This window comes from Serinus canaria, chromosome 21 (assembly GCF_022539315.1).
Source record: "Serinus canaria isolate serCan28SL12 chromosome 21, serCan2020, whole genome shotgun sequence".
NCBI classification, from domain to species: domain Eukaryota; kingdom Metazoa; phylum Chordata; class Aves; order Passeriformes; family Fringillidae; genus Serinus; species Serinus canaria.
This window is the reverse complement of record NC_066334.1, coordinates 645116-660586: the sequence shown is the minus strand read 5'-3', so window position 1 is coordinate 660586 and position 15471 is coordinate 645116. Positions and strand designations below refer to the sequence as shown.

Sequence of the window (15471 nt, the reverse complement as noted above, 5' to 3'; positions counted from 1 at the left end):
AAAAAACTACATTCCCTTCATTTTATGGCAATAATGAGTTAAAATCGTGGAATCCTGGGCCTGAATCCCAGCTATTCATTCCAGCTCCTATTAATGTTTACCACTTTTCTCAGAAAAAAAAAAAAAAAACCAACCAAAAAAAGGGGGAGGGGGGAAAGGGAGGCCAAGGAAGGAAAGAGAGGAATAAATGAATAAATGCTGCTCTCCCACCAGCACCAGCACACGATGCTGCCAGAGCTGCTATTCCCTGCTCACATGGGTGTAGCAGTACCAGGAATGTGGTGTTTGATCCAAAATGCTGTTTCATCTGTAAAAATAAGTCAGGGGGAGATTTTCTCCTGGGTACACATCAGCTCCAGCAAAGCACCTGTGTCACTGAATGTCCCTGTGCCCCAGAAGGACAGAGGGGACCACTGGCCCCAGGTCTGCTTTCACCCCCTCCCCACATTTCCTCACAGATCCCAGCACAAAGGGATGGAGGGAGCAGCCCACCCCAGGACAGGAAGGGGGGCAGAGACCATCCCTGCAGTTCTGTGTGATCTTCAAGGTCCCTTCCAACCCAAATCATTGTGAGACCTCGTGCAGAGCGATGAAGGGGCTGGGAAGCAGCAGCCATGGCAGATTGTGGCAATGTAAAACTCCACCATGTTTCTCTGAGGAATGGCCATCAATTCCATCAGGAAACTACTGCTGGGCTTTGCTGGACCTGAGATCTTCCTCCAACCCAAGGAACTCCAACCTGCCCACACTGATAAATGAGAAGAGGTTGTTCCCTTCTGGGCTCCCATGGGCTGTTCCCACATCACCTCATGCATCCTGCTGAGGTCTTTCCTGCACCGTCACAGCAGGGCTGGGAGAGCTCTGCAACATCCTGCTGCTCAAAATCCACTCTCATGTCCTGGAAATCCTCATCTCCTCCCTTTCTCTGCAGAGAAAATACTTCTGTGGAAGGTCTCAGTCCATTCCTTGTCTTGAAAGCAAAATGAGGAAGAACTCTCACTTCCTTTGTTTCCCAAGGAGGCGTAGTTCCTCAGAAGCTGCACTTCCTATTCAAGGTGAGTGGTCCATATCCCTCCTCTGCTAGCACATCTTTTGCCTCACTCCTGGACCATGTGTGACCCTCCCCATGAAATCAGCATCTCTTGGGGTTTCACACCACCAGCAAATCAATGTCTCAACCCCCCTGTCTGACACCCCCTTGCTCTGTCAAGCTCCCCTGGGTCCTGTTCCAACCTCCCAAAGCCCAAACTCCAACAGGAATGTGCAGAGGACAAGCACCAGGCAGGTGTGGAGTGGCTCCAAGTGAGCAGCTGCGGTCTCCACCACAGCCCTAATTGGACTCACAACATGGAGAGGTCAGCAAGAAGAATCAAAGCCATGGAAAGAAAGACCCTGTATTCTTGCTTCCCAGACAGAGAGGGAGGAGAGGGAGAAGCCCCAAAAGCAGAATCCAACAATGCCACTGAGCCCCAGCCGGCTGGGAGCATTCAAATTGTCAACAAGCCTGTAGAAAAGGCAGACAAATTCCTGTTTTGTACTTGGGAAGGAGCCAGGTGATGTAATCATCTTTGAGGATGATGGTGGAATACTTTCCATTCCAGCAGTAACTCAAGATGTTAAATAGCAGCCACTAAAGTTAAACATTGCTAAATTGGCCTGTCAGGGCAGCACCTACCTAAGGGGGTGTAGGTGATGGACTGGGGCACACTCAACGCTCACTTTCCACATGCCGGGAGGCAGCAGGGTGTTTCAGAGATGGAGGAAAAAGCTATTTGCTAAACGAGGCAGTTGTGGCTATTTTAGGGCTGCAACATCAGTACCAGTCAAATAAGGAAGGCTGTGACAGCTCCAGGACTTGGTCAGTGAGGGATTAAAGGAAGGCAGAGATAGTAGTGCCAACCTGTGTGCACTCAGGGAAAATAGCTTAAGGCAAATTAGCCTTGTACAGGTTTTTGATGCAATTACAAGATTGACTGGGAGGTAATGGAGTTAATGTCACCCACCCAAACCTCTGCAGAGCCTTTCCCTGGCTAACACACAGGATATTTTGATTCTGAAATCAGTGGCTCCACCGACACCATGGGACATCCTCGATGAATTAAAACTTGGCAGGCAGACATGGCGCGGCCGGAGAGCCGAGTGGGGCTGTTCCTGCTGCAGCCAACAAATGTGGTTCGTGCCTCTGGGCTGTTTAACGTTTTTATCAATGACCCAGGAGAAAGCGCAAAGTGTTCCCAATAAAGTTAGCTGTTGACATTGAAGCTGTGGTGGTAAATACTGAGAATGATGGGTTCCCAGTACAGCAATCCCTGGGGAACTGGGCACAGGCAAGGAATGTGCATTTCAGTGCAAACGTGTCAAATCACGCCTACAGGGACAAGGATGCAGTCCCAGCTCTCCCAGTCCCACAAGAAAGGACAAGGATCCTCCAAAAGCACCCAGAGAAATGCCATTGCCAAAGCCGTTAAACAAAGGGGGGACACAGAGGGAATCTCAGCATCCCCTCTGGCATGCAGCTGATTGCCACGAGCAGCCTGTATGTGGGGAACTGGATCTGCCAAGGGAAAGGCTAAAGCTGTGCCAAGGGCTGGGGAGAGCCAAAAAAGTTGGCTGAAAACCTTACCAGAGGAGCAGGGACCAAAGATTACCCTCAAACAGGCACACAGAGTGCAGAGGTGTGGTGGTGGATGGAGGTCTCTGAGGTGGGTGCCAGGCCTAGCAGAGTAAGAAAGCAGAGAAAGCCTCGGGAAGCATTTAACGGGCAGTTCTCTGTCTCTGGAAACACTTCCAGAACAATTGGCTGTATCTGCTCCAGTTCAACCAGGAATGCTTCCTGGAAGAACTTGATTACCCCATGAGCCTTACAATTTACTGGCTGGGTCTGGCCCTATCAGAGGAGGCCCAGACCCAAAACAGGCCCAGAGCCATAAATAGTCTTTTATCAGGAAAACATCACATCCTCATGGGCTGTGACTGTGAGACAGCTCGGACAGGCCCTGCTCCAACACATCAGGAAGCTGCTCTCAGCCCTCAGCACATACTTGGCCCCCTCCAACTCCCAAGTACAGCTTTGGCTGCTTCCCACCCTCTGTGCTGGAGGGATGGCTCGGGGTCCTTGTCACACGTGCTTGTCACGCCTGAGCCCACACCACCCGCACATGATGGGGTGGTGGCAGCTCTGCTGCCCTGGACATCAAAATCATGGCACAGAAGGGGACCCTGCTGAATCCCGGGACTCCCCTCAGGGGAGGCCCAGCTCCACCCTAAGCTGCAAAATCAGAGAATCCCAAAATGGTTTTGGTTGAAGGGAACTTAAAGCTCATCCAGTCCCACCCCCTGCCATGGACAGGGACACCTTCCACTGTCCCAGGCTGCTCCAAGCCCCATTCAGCCTGGCCTCGGACACTGCCAGGGATGGGGCAGCCACAGCTTCCCTGGACAACCTGTGCCAGGGCCTTACCAGCCTCACAGCATTGAATGCCTTCCAAATATGCCATCTGTCCCTCCCTCTGTCCATTTGAGGCCATTCGCCCCTGTCCTGTCCCTCCATTTCTTGCCCAAAGTCCCTTTCCAGCTCGCCTGAAACTCCCTTAAGCACTGCAAGGGGCTTTGAGGTCTCCCTGGAGCATTCTCCAGGGGAACATCCCTAGCTCTCCCAGCCTTGGCTGCAGAGCAGAGGGGCTCCAATCCTCACAACATCTCTGTGGCCTCCTCTGGACTCACTCCAGCAGCTCCACATCTTTCTAATGATGGGGACCCCAAAGCTGGAGGCAGCATTGCAGGAGGGTCTCACAAAAGCAGAGTAGAGGGGCAAAGAACAGAGAAGAGAGCCAAGGAGAAGACAGCTGCCAGCCTGAATCTGACTTGGTTTCTCCTCTTCCCATCAGCTCACCAGCTCGTCTCCTCCTCAGAAAGGTCTGTGACCCTAAGGGATGACAACAGATGTCTCTGACAGCCAAAGAGTGTCACCACCAGCTTCTGCAGGGCAAAACCATCCCTTGTCACCCCAGCAAGACCAGGACTCCCAGTGCTCAGTGCTGTAGGAACACAATAAAGAGAAGGCAGGGACCAGAGATGCCCCGCTGTGATGGAGAGGAGCTGCAGAAGGGATGAAGGGCTGGGAGCAGCAGCCATCAGCTGCTGTCCCTAAGCAGCAGAGCCATGCAGGCAGCGTGCATCCCCTATCCCTGAGCAGCAGAGCCGTGCAGGCAGCGTCCATCCCCTGTCCCTGAGCAGCAGAGCCGTGCAGGCAGCGTCCATCCCCTGTCACTGAGCAGCAGAGCCGTGCAGGCAGCGTCCATCCCCTGTCCAGCCAGCCCAAGGGCAGTACAATGGCTCTGCCCCCACTGTGGCTGAGCAGAGCCAATGGGCACGGGAGGCACAGGGAGAAACGCTCGATGTGCTGCATGGGAGGGTCGGGGAGGGGAGGGGGAGGCGCAGACAAAGAACAGGGAAATGGAGAGAGGAAAGCAGGCAGGGAGCAGAAGGTGAAGCGGGGAGGATGGGGCTGGGGTGTGTGCAGCCCCTTGCAGCGAGGAGAGCAGAGAGCAGTGGGCAGCCAGCCCCTCTCAGGGCCTGCAGGAGCGGCGGGCCAGGCTCAGCCAAATGAAAATCTCTTAACCACACTGAATTGTTAACTGCCCCCAAATCCTTTTGTGCTGGGGCTGCGAGCTTAGAAGAGCTTAAGCTGTTAGATGCATGAACTTCCTCCATAAATATCCCTTGTGCACACTGCCACGAGCAGGCTGCCGTGCTATTAGCCAGATGAAAAACCCAGCGGAGAAAATGAGCAACTCCTTCCAGCTGCACGGAGGGGTTGTACATTCCTTGGGATGCCCTTCTCCACCTGGACCCTTTGGTGGGGCAGGACCGTGGTCCCCCATGCTCCCTGCCACGTCCTGTTTGGACGCCTCAGTGTGTGAGAGAACTTCACCCCCAAAGCTAGCTCAGATTTGCTATTGTTTTGCTTCTGGAAAGGGGCCCAGATTCCCTCCCACCCCTGGAAACACGAGCAAACCTGCCAGCCACATGTAGGAGTGAGTCCCCCAAGCCAGGCGGCTCCGCCGCTGCCTCCACAGGGACCGGGGCAGGGACCCGGCGGGAGGAGGGCGGGGATGCAGGGGCACATCCTGCAGGGACATATCCCGCAGCTCCTTCCCGAGCAGAGCTGGGGCAAGCACCCCCTTCCCAGCCCCTCGTGCGGCTCTCTGGGAGGGCTGGGAGAGGATGGGGATTCCATGGCTGTCCTGCCAACTCTGTGTCTGGCTCTCCTCCCAGTTCCCTCTCCTCTTCTGGGGGCTGCCAGGGAAAAATGGAGGGGCACAGTCCTGGGGTGCCATCCAGCCCTGATTCCACCCCACATTAGAAGGGGAAGGGAAAGAAGGAACGCGGGAGGCAAAGACAAAGACCGAAGGGAAAGGGAAAGAAGAGGGGGAGAAAGGAATAGGGAGGGGAAGGAAAGGGAAAGAGGAAGATGAAGAGGGAAGGAAAAACGGAAGGGAAAGGGGAAGGAGAAGGAAGAGGTAAGGAGAATGGAAAAGAGAGAGGGGAAAGAAAGGGAAGGGGAACGGGAAGGAGAAGGGAAAAGAAAAGGGGAAGGGGAGGTGAAAAGCAAAAGAAAAGGGGAAGGGGAAGGGGAAGGGGAAGGGGAAGGGGAAGGGGAAGGGGGAAGGGGAAGGGGAAGGGGAAGGGGAAGGGGAAGGGGAAGGGGAAGGGGAAGGGGAGGCAGCCCCGAGCCAGCTGCCCCACGGAGACGACGGGCTGGCGGCCACCGCGTGATTGATGAGGGCGGGGAGTGCGGGGCCGGCGCGCGCCAGCACCGGCTGCAGGAACAGCTGCCGAGGTACCGGACCTCCCAAAATCCTGCTGCTGCTGCTGCTGCCGCTGCTGCTGCTGCTGCCCAGACAAAGAGGGGACCGGCCCCTCCCTCCTCTAGCTCCCCCCGCCTCGGCCCCCACTCCTGCCTGCCCTGCTCCCCCCAGCCCTGCGGGGACAGGGCTCTGCAGGAGCGGTCCCGGGAGCCCCGGGGCATGCGAGGGGACTGCCCCTTGGCTGGGCTCGCAGAGGCACCGGAGATCCCCAAGAAACCCCGGCTGAATCACAGCAAAGCACTGTTGAGGGCTGGGTCTGCTAGGGGAACAAACAGGCTGAGACAGAAAAGCTGCCATGAATCACTGGGGCTTTCTGGTGTTGCCACGATCCTTCACTTGGGAGTTGTAAAAGCCCCGTCTGCCCTCCGAGGCAGGGATTAGCCGGGCTCAGTTTCCAACAGTACTTCCATCCCCAAGTTTCCAGCAAGTCCCCATCCCCATCCCTGCTAAGGCTGTAAGACACTTGATCTGCCCGAGCTCGGTGGGAAGAGACGTTCAGCGGCTAAGCGTAGAGTAGCTGAAATAATGGATATTAAATGATCCCCACTGCACACCAGGACCTGAATTTTGGAGCATGAGCAGCCCAGTCACTAGCAGCAGACATGGAGCCCTCTCCAACGGGGCCATACAGCCTGCAGTCCCTACTGAGGACAATCAGATTGTCCATTCCCCTCTCCAGTGTGTCTGTCTCCCACTACCAGCACCTTTCCCATGCTTTGGTTCTACCTGGCCAACTCTTCACAGCCAGAAGAGAGGAGACACAGGTCCTCCTTTGGCTCTGCAGACGACACCAACGTCTATAATGGATTTCAGAAGCCCTGGCTCTGCTTGGAGTGTGCCAATGCTATCGGAACTGCAGAGGGATTTGGATGTTCAGCCAGGACAGGGGAAAAGAGGATTCTGTTTGCCAAACTGTGGTTTGCTCAGTGCATGGCAAACATGCAGGTGCTCATCACACAGCTCTGGGGTCCCCACTTCCCTCCCAGCAACCCCAGGAGCTCCTTTCTCAACCTTCCTGAGCCCATGTATGACCGGACAGGGGCACAGACATCAGCTCAGGGCAGGAGATGCTGAGCCTCTTGCTGGCCTGGGACCAGGCTGGCTCCATGGTGCTCAGCTGAGCTCAAACAGAGCAGGCACTCACAGAGTCTGCTCTGAACATCTGTGGGGGAGGAGAACATCTACAGAGGCAGAACATTTATAGGGCGGGAAATGTCTGGCTGTTGAGGAGCACAGGGGCCAGGTAGCTCTGAACAGGCCATGATCCGCCCTGGGCCATTTGCACCTCACCAGGAAAACACTGTGGACAACTTGCTCCCTCCCACTGCACCCTTTTGAGACCCTTCATTCCCACTCCTCTCATCCAAGAAGAGATTCAGCCCATGCCAAAGCACACAGCAAAACCAACAGCATAACAGCCCCAGTATTTTGGGAGGCAACTGCAGGTGGGTGACATACATCACACGTGTGTGCCTCCAAAACCTGGAGAGCATGGATGGCACCAGCAACAGGTGCCAGCCCTGAACCCAGTGGCTCTGGGGACCCGGAGGTTGTGCACCGGACGGGTGCATGACCTCTGCAATGGACGGATAAGCCTGGGGCAGGAAGTGAGCAGCTGGGGAAGGGATCAGCCTCCACACATACCCCTCTGTCACCCCTGCCCAAGGAGGTCCCTCCCAGATGGTTCATGCAGATCCCAGATGCAAATCCCGAGTGCCCCCCAGGAGAGGAGAGCCCGTGGTTACCTCTGCAGACGGTCCCATTCTCCACAGACTCGTAGCCAGCCCGGCACATGCAGCGGCCAATAGGCACCAGCCACTCGCCGTCACCGTTGCAGTACAGCTTGATGGGCACGTCCACCTCCTCAGCATTGGCAATGCACGTGCCCCTGGCTGCCACCAGTGAGGTGCTCTCTGCTCCTGACAGGGTTTCTTGGAAGACGGCCCCGTTCTGGATCACACGGGGACATTTGCGGTAGAAGACACGGACGGCAATCAGGGACATGCAGCCCCCATAGTCCTGGAAGGCCAGGTAGAATCCATTCTTGGAGACGGGCCCAAAGCTGCGCACCTCAGTGTTGATCTTCATCACCCGTCCACCTAAGTCCACCTGTGAGAAGCTCTCGTCAGCAGCAATCGTGTCCACCTTCATCCAAGGATTCTCCATCCAGTTAGGAAAAGTCTTGGTGGCCGAGTCCAAGTCTGACTCGAAATAGTACAGGTTAAAAGTCTCCTTACAGGAGCCTGGGACATTTGGGATGCTGCTGCAGTCCCGGACAGAGAATTTCATCTCCACGTGGATGCGGTGTGCTCCTCGCCTGCGGATGTACTTGGTGCGGAGCCAGTTGTTCTGGCTGGACTCAAAGACGTTGCACACCTGGTAGGTGCGGATGGTGTTCATGTTCTCATCATACCCACTCACCTCTTCCCACTGCGGGCAGGACACACACACAGTCAGGGTGCTGCTCTGAACAGGCGCTCCCCACCCTCCTCACCTCTTCCCATCCCCACAATGTGCCACGTAGGCTCTGCCAGCCCCAGCTGCCCCTCTCTGTGCCCACCCCATCCCACAGGCTGTCCCAGAGTGCCCAGCACCTCCTCCCAGCACCCCTCTGCAGGTGCCCTGTACCTGCCTCGGCAGGGTTTGCTCACACCATGCCACTGCTCTGCAGAATTGGTTTTTGTAGGGGCCGTTTCCATGGCTGTGCTGCACTGCTGTGCCTCTGGCAAAGGAACACAGTGCCTTTAGCGCAGGGATTCCCACCAGTGCCACTATGGTTACAGATATGGCAACAGGACCTGCTTCCTCTTAAGCCATAAAACCTCCTGCCTGGCTGCGGCCAGTACCTCTTCCCAGGGGCAGGATGGGACCATGGCAAATCCTGCTGTGTCCCCAAAAATAGAGGTGCTGGGTCAGTCCCACTGGAGCCCTCATCCCTGCTGCTTTGATGGTCAAATGCTTTGGGGCTCCTCCAGCAGGTGCGTTCAGGTCCCAACCCCAGCTGTCCTGAACTGGATCTACGGGATGCAGAGATGCCTGTGAGCTGTGCCATGACAGCAACATCCTCAGCAAGACAGATTTCCTCATGGGACGCTCTGCCCAGCTCTCCCCAGCTGATTGACTCTGCCAGCTCTAGAGGAAGCTCCATAGAGTTTCAACGGAGAACATCCTGAGCTGGAAGGGACCCACAAGGATCATCAAGTTAACCTTGTGGCCCTGTACAGTCACCCAAATAATCCCACCCTGTGCTTTAGAGTGGTGTCCAAACACTCCTGGAGCTCTGTCAGCCTCAGGGCTGCGCCCATTCCCTGGGGAGCCTGGGCAGAGCCCAGCACCCTCTGAGGGAAAAACCTTTTCCTAACATCCAGTCTAAACCCCCTTGACACAGTTCTAGCTGTCCCCTTGGGTCCCCACAGAGCTCAGGGCCGCTGTGACATCATCTGGCCTTCTCCAGCTCTCTGCCCATTTCTCAGGCTGTTTTTTCCCAAAGCCTCCAGCGCTTGTTGTCTCCATTCTGTGTAGGATGGGGACACTTCAGAGAGGGGGATGCAGGGCATGAGCTGCAGCCTGTAACTGGCCACTGCTCTTCTGCAGGGAGCACCAACAGGGAAGGGTCTTTGTGGGAGGAGAAGTCTCAGCTCACAGAGCATCTCCTCCTGCCCAGCCCCTGCCAGAGTGCAGAGCATCTCCCTGCAGTCCCATCCCCATCCAGGGCACCTGTGTGATGCTGGCAACAGGGACAAGAATCCTGCTGGAGTGTGACACAGTCCCAGCCAGCTGGAACTACTCCTTCTGAATTTGTTCAGAAAACTGCTCAAGTGAAAGCCGAGCTGTTTCCCATGGATGTTACACCCCAAGCACAACCCTGCCCTGGATGCAGGATCACAACACCCAGGGCAGGGCAGCAGCACAGCTCAGATCCAGCACCAGTGCCAGGACCAAATTCAGGGAAAATCCTGCAGGAGCAGAGCACCCCCAGCCTCTCAGGTTGTAAATGTCCTCATAAGGGCACCCAGGACTGGGGAAAGAGGCTCAGGAGATGGGAGACAGATTGCTCCTAGCACATCAAGGCTTACAGCCCAACAGAAGGCTGTCAGGGAAGATCCCCAACAGCTCCAACCACTTCAGTTTGGCAGTAGCTGTAAATCTGCTGCCAGGGCTGGGGGACAAGAAGAGAATCCTTGCAAAACACAGCCAGAGCATTTGCTTTGTTTTCCAGAAATAAATTTGGTGTGTTAGTGGAAAATTGCATGATCTCCCTGCTTTTCAGGGCACTGGTTGGGAGGGGAGTGAGGGAATCAAGGACAAGGCATATGGAAGCAATTCCTTCTCTTGCCCCGCCTCTGATGTGGCTCTCCCTCACCTGGACCACTCCAGACACTCACCTTGGCAGCTACCAAGACCAAGGGACCCCCCCCCAGCCACACCTGCCCAGCCCCCAGGGAGGGTAAGGACATGAGCCCTGAGAACTCAGCCTCGGTCAGGCAGGAGCAGCACATGGTGGAATGAGGGTCTCCAGGGCTTGGGATGAACAGGGGATGCTGGAGGCAGGGCTTGGGGACCTATATGAATGGCACAAGGGCTTCAGAGCCAGACATAAAGCAACTCTTTGGGCTTTGGGGTCTGTAATAATCCCCAAAAAGGAGCACACGGCAGCTTCTGTCTTCCAGGTGATGCTGGCTGCATCCAACCTAGCCAGCCACCTCTGAGTGGGATGCACTGCCTTGCCCTGCTCATGGACATGAGGCCACGAAGGCACCGCAGAATTGTCACCCATGATGAGCATAGAGGGTGACAGGTCATGATGCACCCTCCAGAGGTGCATTCAGGAGGTAATCCCACTATCCAGATGGGCATCTCCAGATGGGCATCTCCACCCTGATGGGGGACCTGGGAGCACCCTGGGAGCCATGCTCGGGACCCGCAGCATTCTCCCACATCCCTGCCACAGCGAGTGGTTGGCTCCAGACTTCCCTTTTTCCAGATGGGAGAGAAAGTCACCCCCACGCACCAGCCCCTGCGCTTCCTCGACACTTAATTAGAAGCCTCTCCTTTTCTCTTGGCTCTCTAATTAACATGCCGGGAGCTCAAAGGAAGGCAGCAGCACAATAACCCGGGGAGAGGCTTCCAGCAGGCCCCGGCCTCATTATGGCCAGGCTGGGGAGCGGGAGCAGGGCGTGCTTCACATATGGAAACACCGCAAACAAGAAAGGCTGGGCCACGAGAGAAAAAGACTTGACCTCTTCTCCCCTGCATTGTGTGCCCGTCATCCCCCTCGGCGGGCACTGGCGGGGCCGGGGCAGCTCTGCCCTTTCTCATGGTGATGGGCAGCGCCCGTGCCTGGCACAGCACCGTGGCCACGCTGCACGGCTCGGTTTAATCTCCCCAGACGAGGCTTTTCTGGGCTCTTTCTTTTCTTCTGCCAAGTCGGCTCAGATCGGGGGCATGCTGTCAGCCTGGGGGTGAGGGCCACAGAAACATCTTCACTTCATCCAGTCCCTGCAGAGGGTGGATGGAAGGCAGGATGGAGCCTGAGCCACCACTGCCATGCACAGGCATGGGAAGCATCTCCAGGCTTTGGCCAGGCTGGATTGGGCCATCCCTCCTCCTGCAAGGGAGCAGGTCTGGGTGGTTGGACACTGGTTGCTGCTGGTTACTACAGCCAGAGGTGAGCAGGATGCTCTGAAGCACCCTGATGCCCCACGTGGGTGGGGCTCCATTCTGGTTTTCTCCCATGAGCAGAAGGGTGCAGAAATTACAGAGTCACAGAATGTTCTGAGTTGGAAGGGACCCACAGGGATCATTGAGTCAAACTCCTGACCCTGCTCAGGACACCCCAACAATCCCACCCTGTGCATCCCTGGAGTGGTCTCCAAATGCCCCTGGAGCTCTGGCAGCCTTGGGGCTGGGACCATTCCCTGGGAACCTGGGCAGTGCCCAGCTCCCTCTGGGGTATGAACCTGATGCACTGCCTCACCCAAGCTCTTCTTTAAAGGAGGTTCTTCAGGGTGGTCTTTGAATGTGTTTCAGGGTACACCTGGCCCTGGTAAAGAAGACAGGTAATTCTGCTGAGCCAGCAAACATCTCTCTGTGAGATGCCAGTCCTTTCAGGACCTGAGCCTAATGCCCTCATCCTGCTACAAGTGACAGGCAATGGAATAACAACTAAGACACTGGGGACAAATGATGGTGGCCTTGGCATATTGATTCTTCCTCTCCTCATTTTTAGATGGCTGCATGCCAGCTCTATGGAGACTGTGCTTCCTCTAGCACCCACTCTGTGGGGTGGGAACTACATCCCACCAACACCAGGGTATTTTTTGGAGTATCATCTCCCAGAAAACTACTGGAAACCTCAATTGTGCTCTTCCCACATGGCCAAGGCACTTTGCATCAGTGCCTGACTTTTCCTGGGCCAAGCCTGCCACATTCACGTGCAGAAGAGACCCCAGAGCAGCTCCAGGTCCCTGTCAGGTGATGCCTTACCCCTGAGGGAGGATGCACCGTCCAGCCCAGTTCTGCTGTCGCCGTGGTGGAGTCCATCAGTGTCTCTGTGGAAGGAAGGGGAAACAAGGAGTCACTGGATGCTGAAGAAAGGACTGAAGATGGAGACATCAAAAAAGGTAGAGAGGAGCTAGCCCAGGGCTGCGGGGCTGGAGCCCATCCCACACTGAGCCTTTTGGCCACATCTCAGCTGAGGGACCCAGGTACTGGTCCCTCCATCCAACTGCTCCCTACCCACTGCCCACTGCTCCCTGGCCCCCATGCAGAATCATGGAATCAAAAAATGTTAAGGTTGGAACTGACCTCCAAGATCATCAAGTGCAACCATCAGCCCAGCATCAAAACAATGTTCCTCATTAAACCATGTTCATCATTAAACTATCATTAAACCACTTGTGGACCACTTGTTCACAAGTGCCACATCCACCCATTTTTTTAACATCTCCAGGGATGGTGATTTCACACTGCCCTGGGCCAACGCCTGACCATCATTCCCATGGAGGAACTTTCCCTAATATCCAGTCTAAACCTCCCCTGGCACAGCTTGAGGCTGCTTCCTCTTATTCCGTCTCTGCTCTCTCCTTGAGAGCAGAGCTCAACCCCCACCTGGCTCTCCCTCTTGTCAGGAGTTGTGCAGAGCCACAAGGTCCCCCCTGAGCCTCCTTTTCTCCAGGATGAGTCCCCCCAGCTCCCTCAGCTATTCCTGGTGCTCCAGACCCTTTCCCAGCTCCATTCCCTTCTATAGAAATGCTCCAGCCCCTCAATGTCTTAATTTTCATTAGGGGCCCAAAGCTGACCCCAGGATTTGAGGTAGGACCTCAAGGTGCCCAGCACAGGCAATGTCTCCTGCTTTGAATGGGGACTCTTCCATCCATCAGCCAAGCTGGATTTTTCTCCTCTCAATCCTAAATTCAGTTACATCCAGTCCAGTTCTACCCCTGCATATGAGGAGCAGCCTGAGCAGGAATACTCCATCACCTTCTAGTTTCCTTTGCCAAAAGCAGGATTTTTTTTTTCTCAGCACTTTGCACAATAGGGAGAATCCTCTGAGATGCAGTAGGATGTGGGGAGGAACAGCACTTTTAGGACTTACAAGTACTAAAAAATTAAACCACTGTTAAAGCTGGTTTTCCAGATGATTTGGGTTGAAATAGGTCAGGTGATGCTACCACCAACCAGCACAGACAACAGCTGCTAAGCCAGGCAACAGCAAAGCCTCCTCATCTTTACTGCAGCTCATGATGCTTCCAACTCTGGAGCTCTTTTCATCCCAAATAGCTGTAGGCTGGTTTAACTCCACTGATGGCACTGAGGGCTGCTCACGTTATGGCACCCCAATATCTGGGCCAACAGGAGCAGGTGAAATAAATGGGACAGAAATAAATGGGACAGACACTTGGAATCATGGATCAAAAAGCCGTCTAACATTGAGTCCAACCACTACTGCAGCACTGCCATGTTCTGCACTAAACCATGTCTCTAAGCACCACATCTACTCACTTCCTTAACACTTCCCAGGGAGTGCTCCAAAGTCTTTTTTGGACACTTCCATGAGTGGCTTCCAGAGTCTGGGTAACCCCCTGTTCCTCTAGGACTGCAGCCACATGCTCATGGCAATACAGGGATTTTTCTGCACCACACCCAAGCTAACAGTTTAAGAAAACAGGACAATATTCCTGAGTTTAGGAAATGGAGTTAGAAATTCTGCCGAAAGGCCTCAAAACACCGAGGCTGGACATGAGGGAAGTGTGGTGGGACACACTGCACAGGGCAGCACATGGCCAGTGATTCTGTGCTGAGACCATGGTCATGCCCAGAGGGGAAATTCTGTCCCTTTGCTCTGCAGGGACAATGGGAATCTGCCCTTGATTTCAGCATACGCCCTGGGGATGCCAACTGCACTTGCAGGGATGCTGGGAAGTGTGCATCCCATACACACTTAGAGTCCCAGAATGGTTGGGGTTGGGAGGGACCTTCAAGACCATCCAGTCCCACCCTCCTGCCATGGGCAGGGACTTTCCACTATCCCAGGTTGCTACAAGCCCCGTCCAACCTAGACTTGGACACTGCCAAGGGTAGTCCCAGAATGGAAATGCAGAGTTACTGGGTGCAACCATGTCCTTCTGCTGTCCTTCTCCCCACCAGAAAAACAAGCATGCTGCCACAAACCCCCCAAGAGCATCTCCACCTTCTCCACTTTCACTCAGTTGAACAAAAACAAAGGAAAAAAGCTCAGCCTTGAGCAGATCCATCACTGAAGAGCCAAGCCTGGATGCAGAGGTGACAACTGCTCCATGCATGTGACCTCCAGTTCTCCACTGCACCCCAAAAAGTGCCTCGGCAGCACTGTGCTCCCTGCACCTACTCCTGGCAGTAAATCCTGCTCAGACTGTGGCTTGTTCATTACTCCTGGTTCCAGCCAGCGGTTTCCAGTTCACAGGAAACCAGGATTTTGAAATTTGGTTTTATTCCAAGAGTAAAAAGCAAAAAATAGTTCTTTTCAATTTTTCCCACTAGGAAGAGTTCTGGAAAGCAGCTAATCCTGAAATGTTGTGGGTCAGATTTACAAAATTTCTTTTTAAACTGAGTATTAGTTTATATAGGCCCATAATAGTGTTTACTTTATCAAAGGATCTTGCTTTTTCATTAAAACACCAGTGGTGTTTGATCTGAAAGGAAAACAACATTTTTCACACAGTGCTAGCAAGAAGCTTTAAAAACCCCCTGAATTTGTTACTTTGTCTTAACTATCAATGACAGTGGTGCATAGTAAGTACATTAATAGCAGTGAGTAAATGGAAAACAAGATATATTCTAAGTCATTACAAATAATTCCCCAAATAAAGTTCATCTTTTGAAGCATTTTGCATTTTTAAAAGCCTTTTATCTAATGAAAACTCGGTGCGGTGGAAATGTCGTGCTCAGTACACCACTGCTCCCATCCCCTTATTCTCTGCTGAAGGATCCCCTTGGAGCTCTGCATCCACTCTGGCTGGCCCAGAGAGAGGGAGGAGAAGAAATTCGCAGGTTTTAAGCAAGTTTTTCCAATGGCAAATTATCTTCCCATAAAAACCACCAGATATTCCATTAATTTTAG

The 15471-nt window shown here is 54.2% G+C and overlaps 1 protein-coding gene across 4 annotated transcripts in view; it reads right to left on the bottom strand.

Annotated features, from left to right (window-relative positions):
* The window catches only part of EPHB2 (EPH receptor B2), a 125212-nt gene that overhangs the window by 74811 nt on the left and 34930 nt on the right, over positions 1–15471 (bottom strand). For all 4 annotated transcript variants that reach the window (XM_030231468.2, XM_030231465.2, XM_030231466.2 and 1 more), the window contains exons 2-3: positions 12357–12421; positions 7616–8300 (exon numbers count right to left, since the gene is read on the bottom strand). In XM_030231468.2, coding sequence (XP_030087328.2) covers positions 7616–8300; positions 12357–12421 — 750 coding nt within the window. The remainder of the gene's footprint in view (positions 1–7615; positions 8301–12356; positions 12422–15471) is intronic.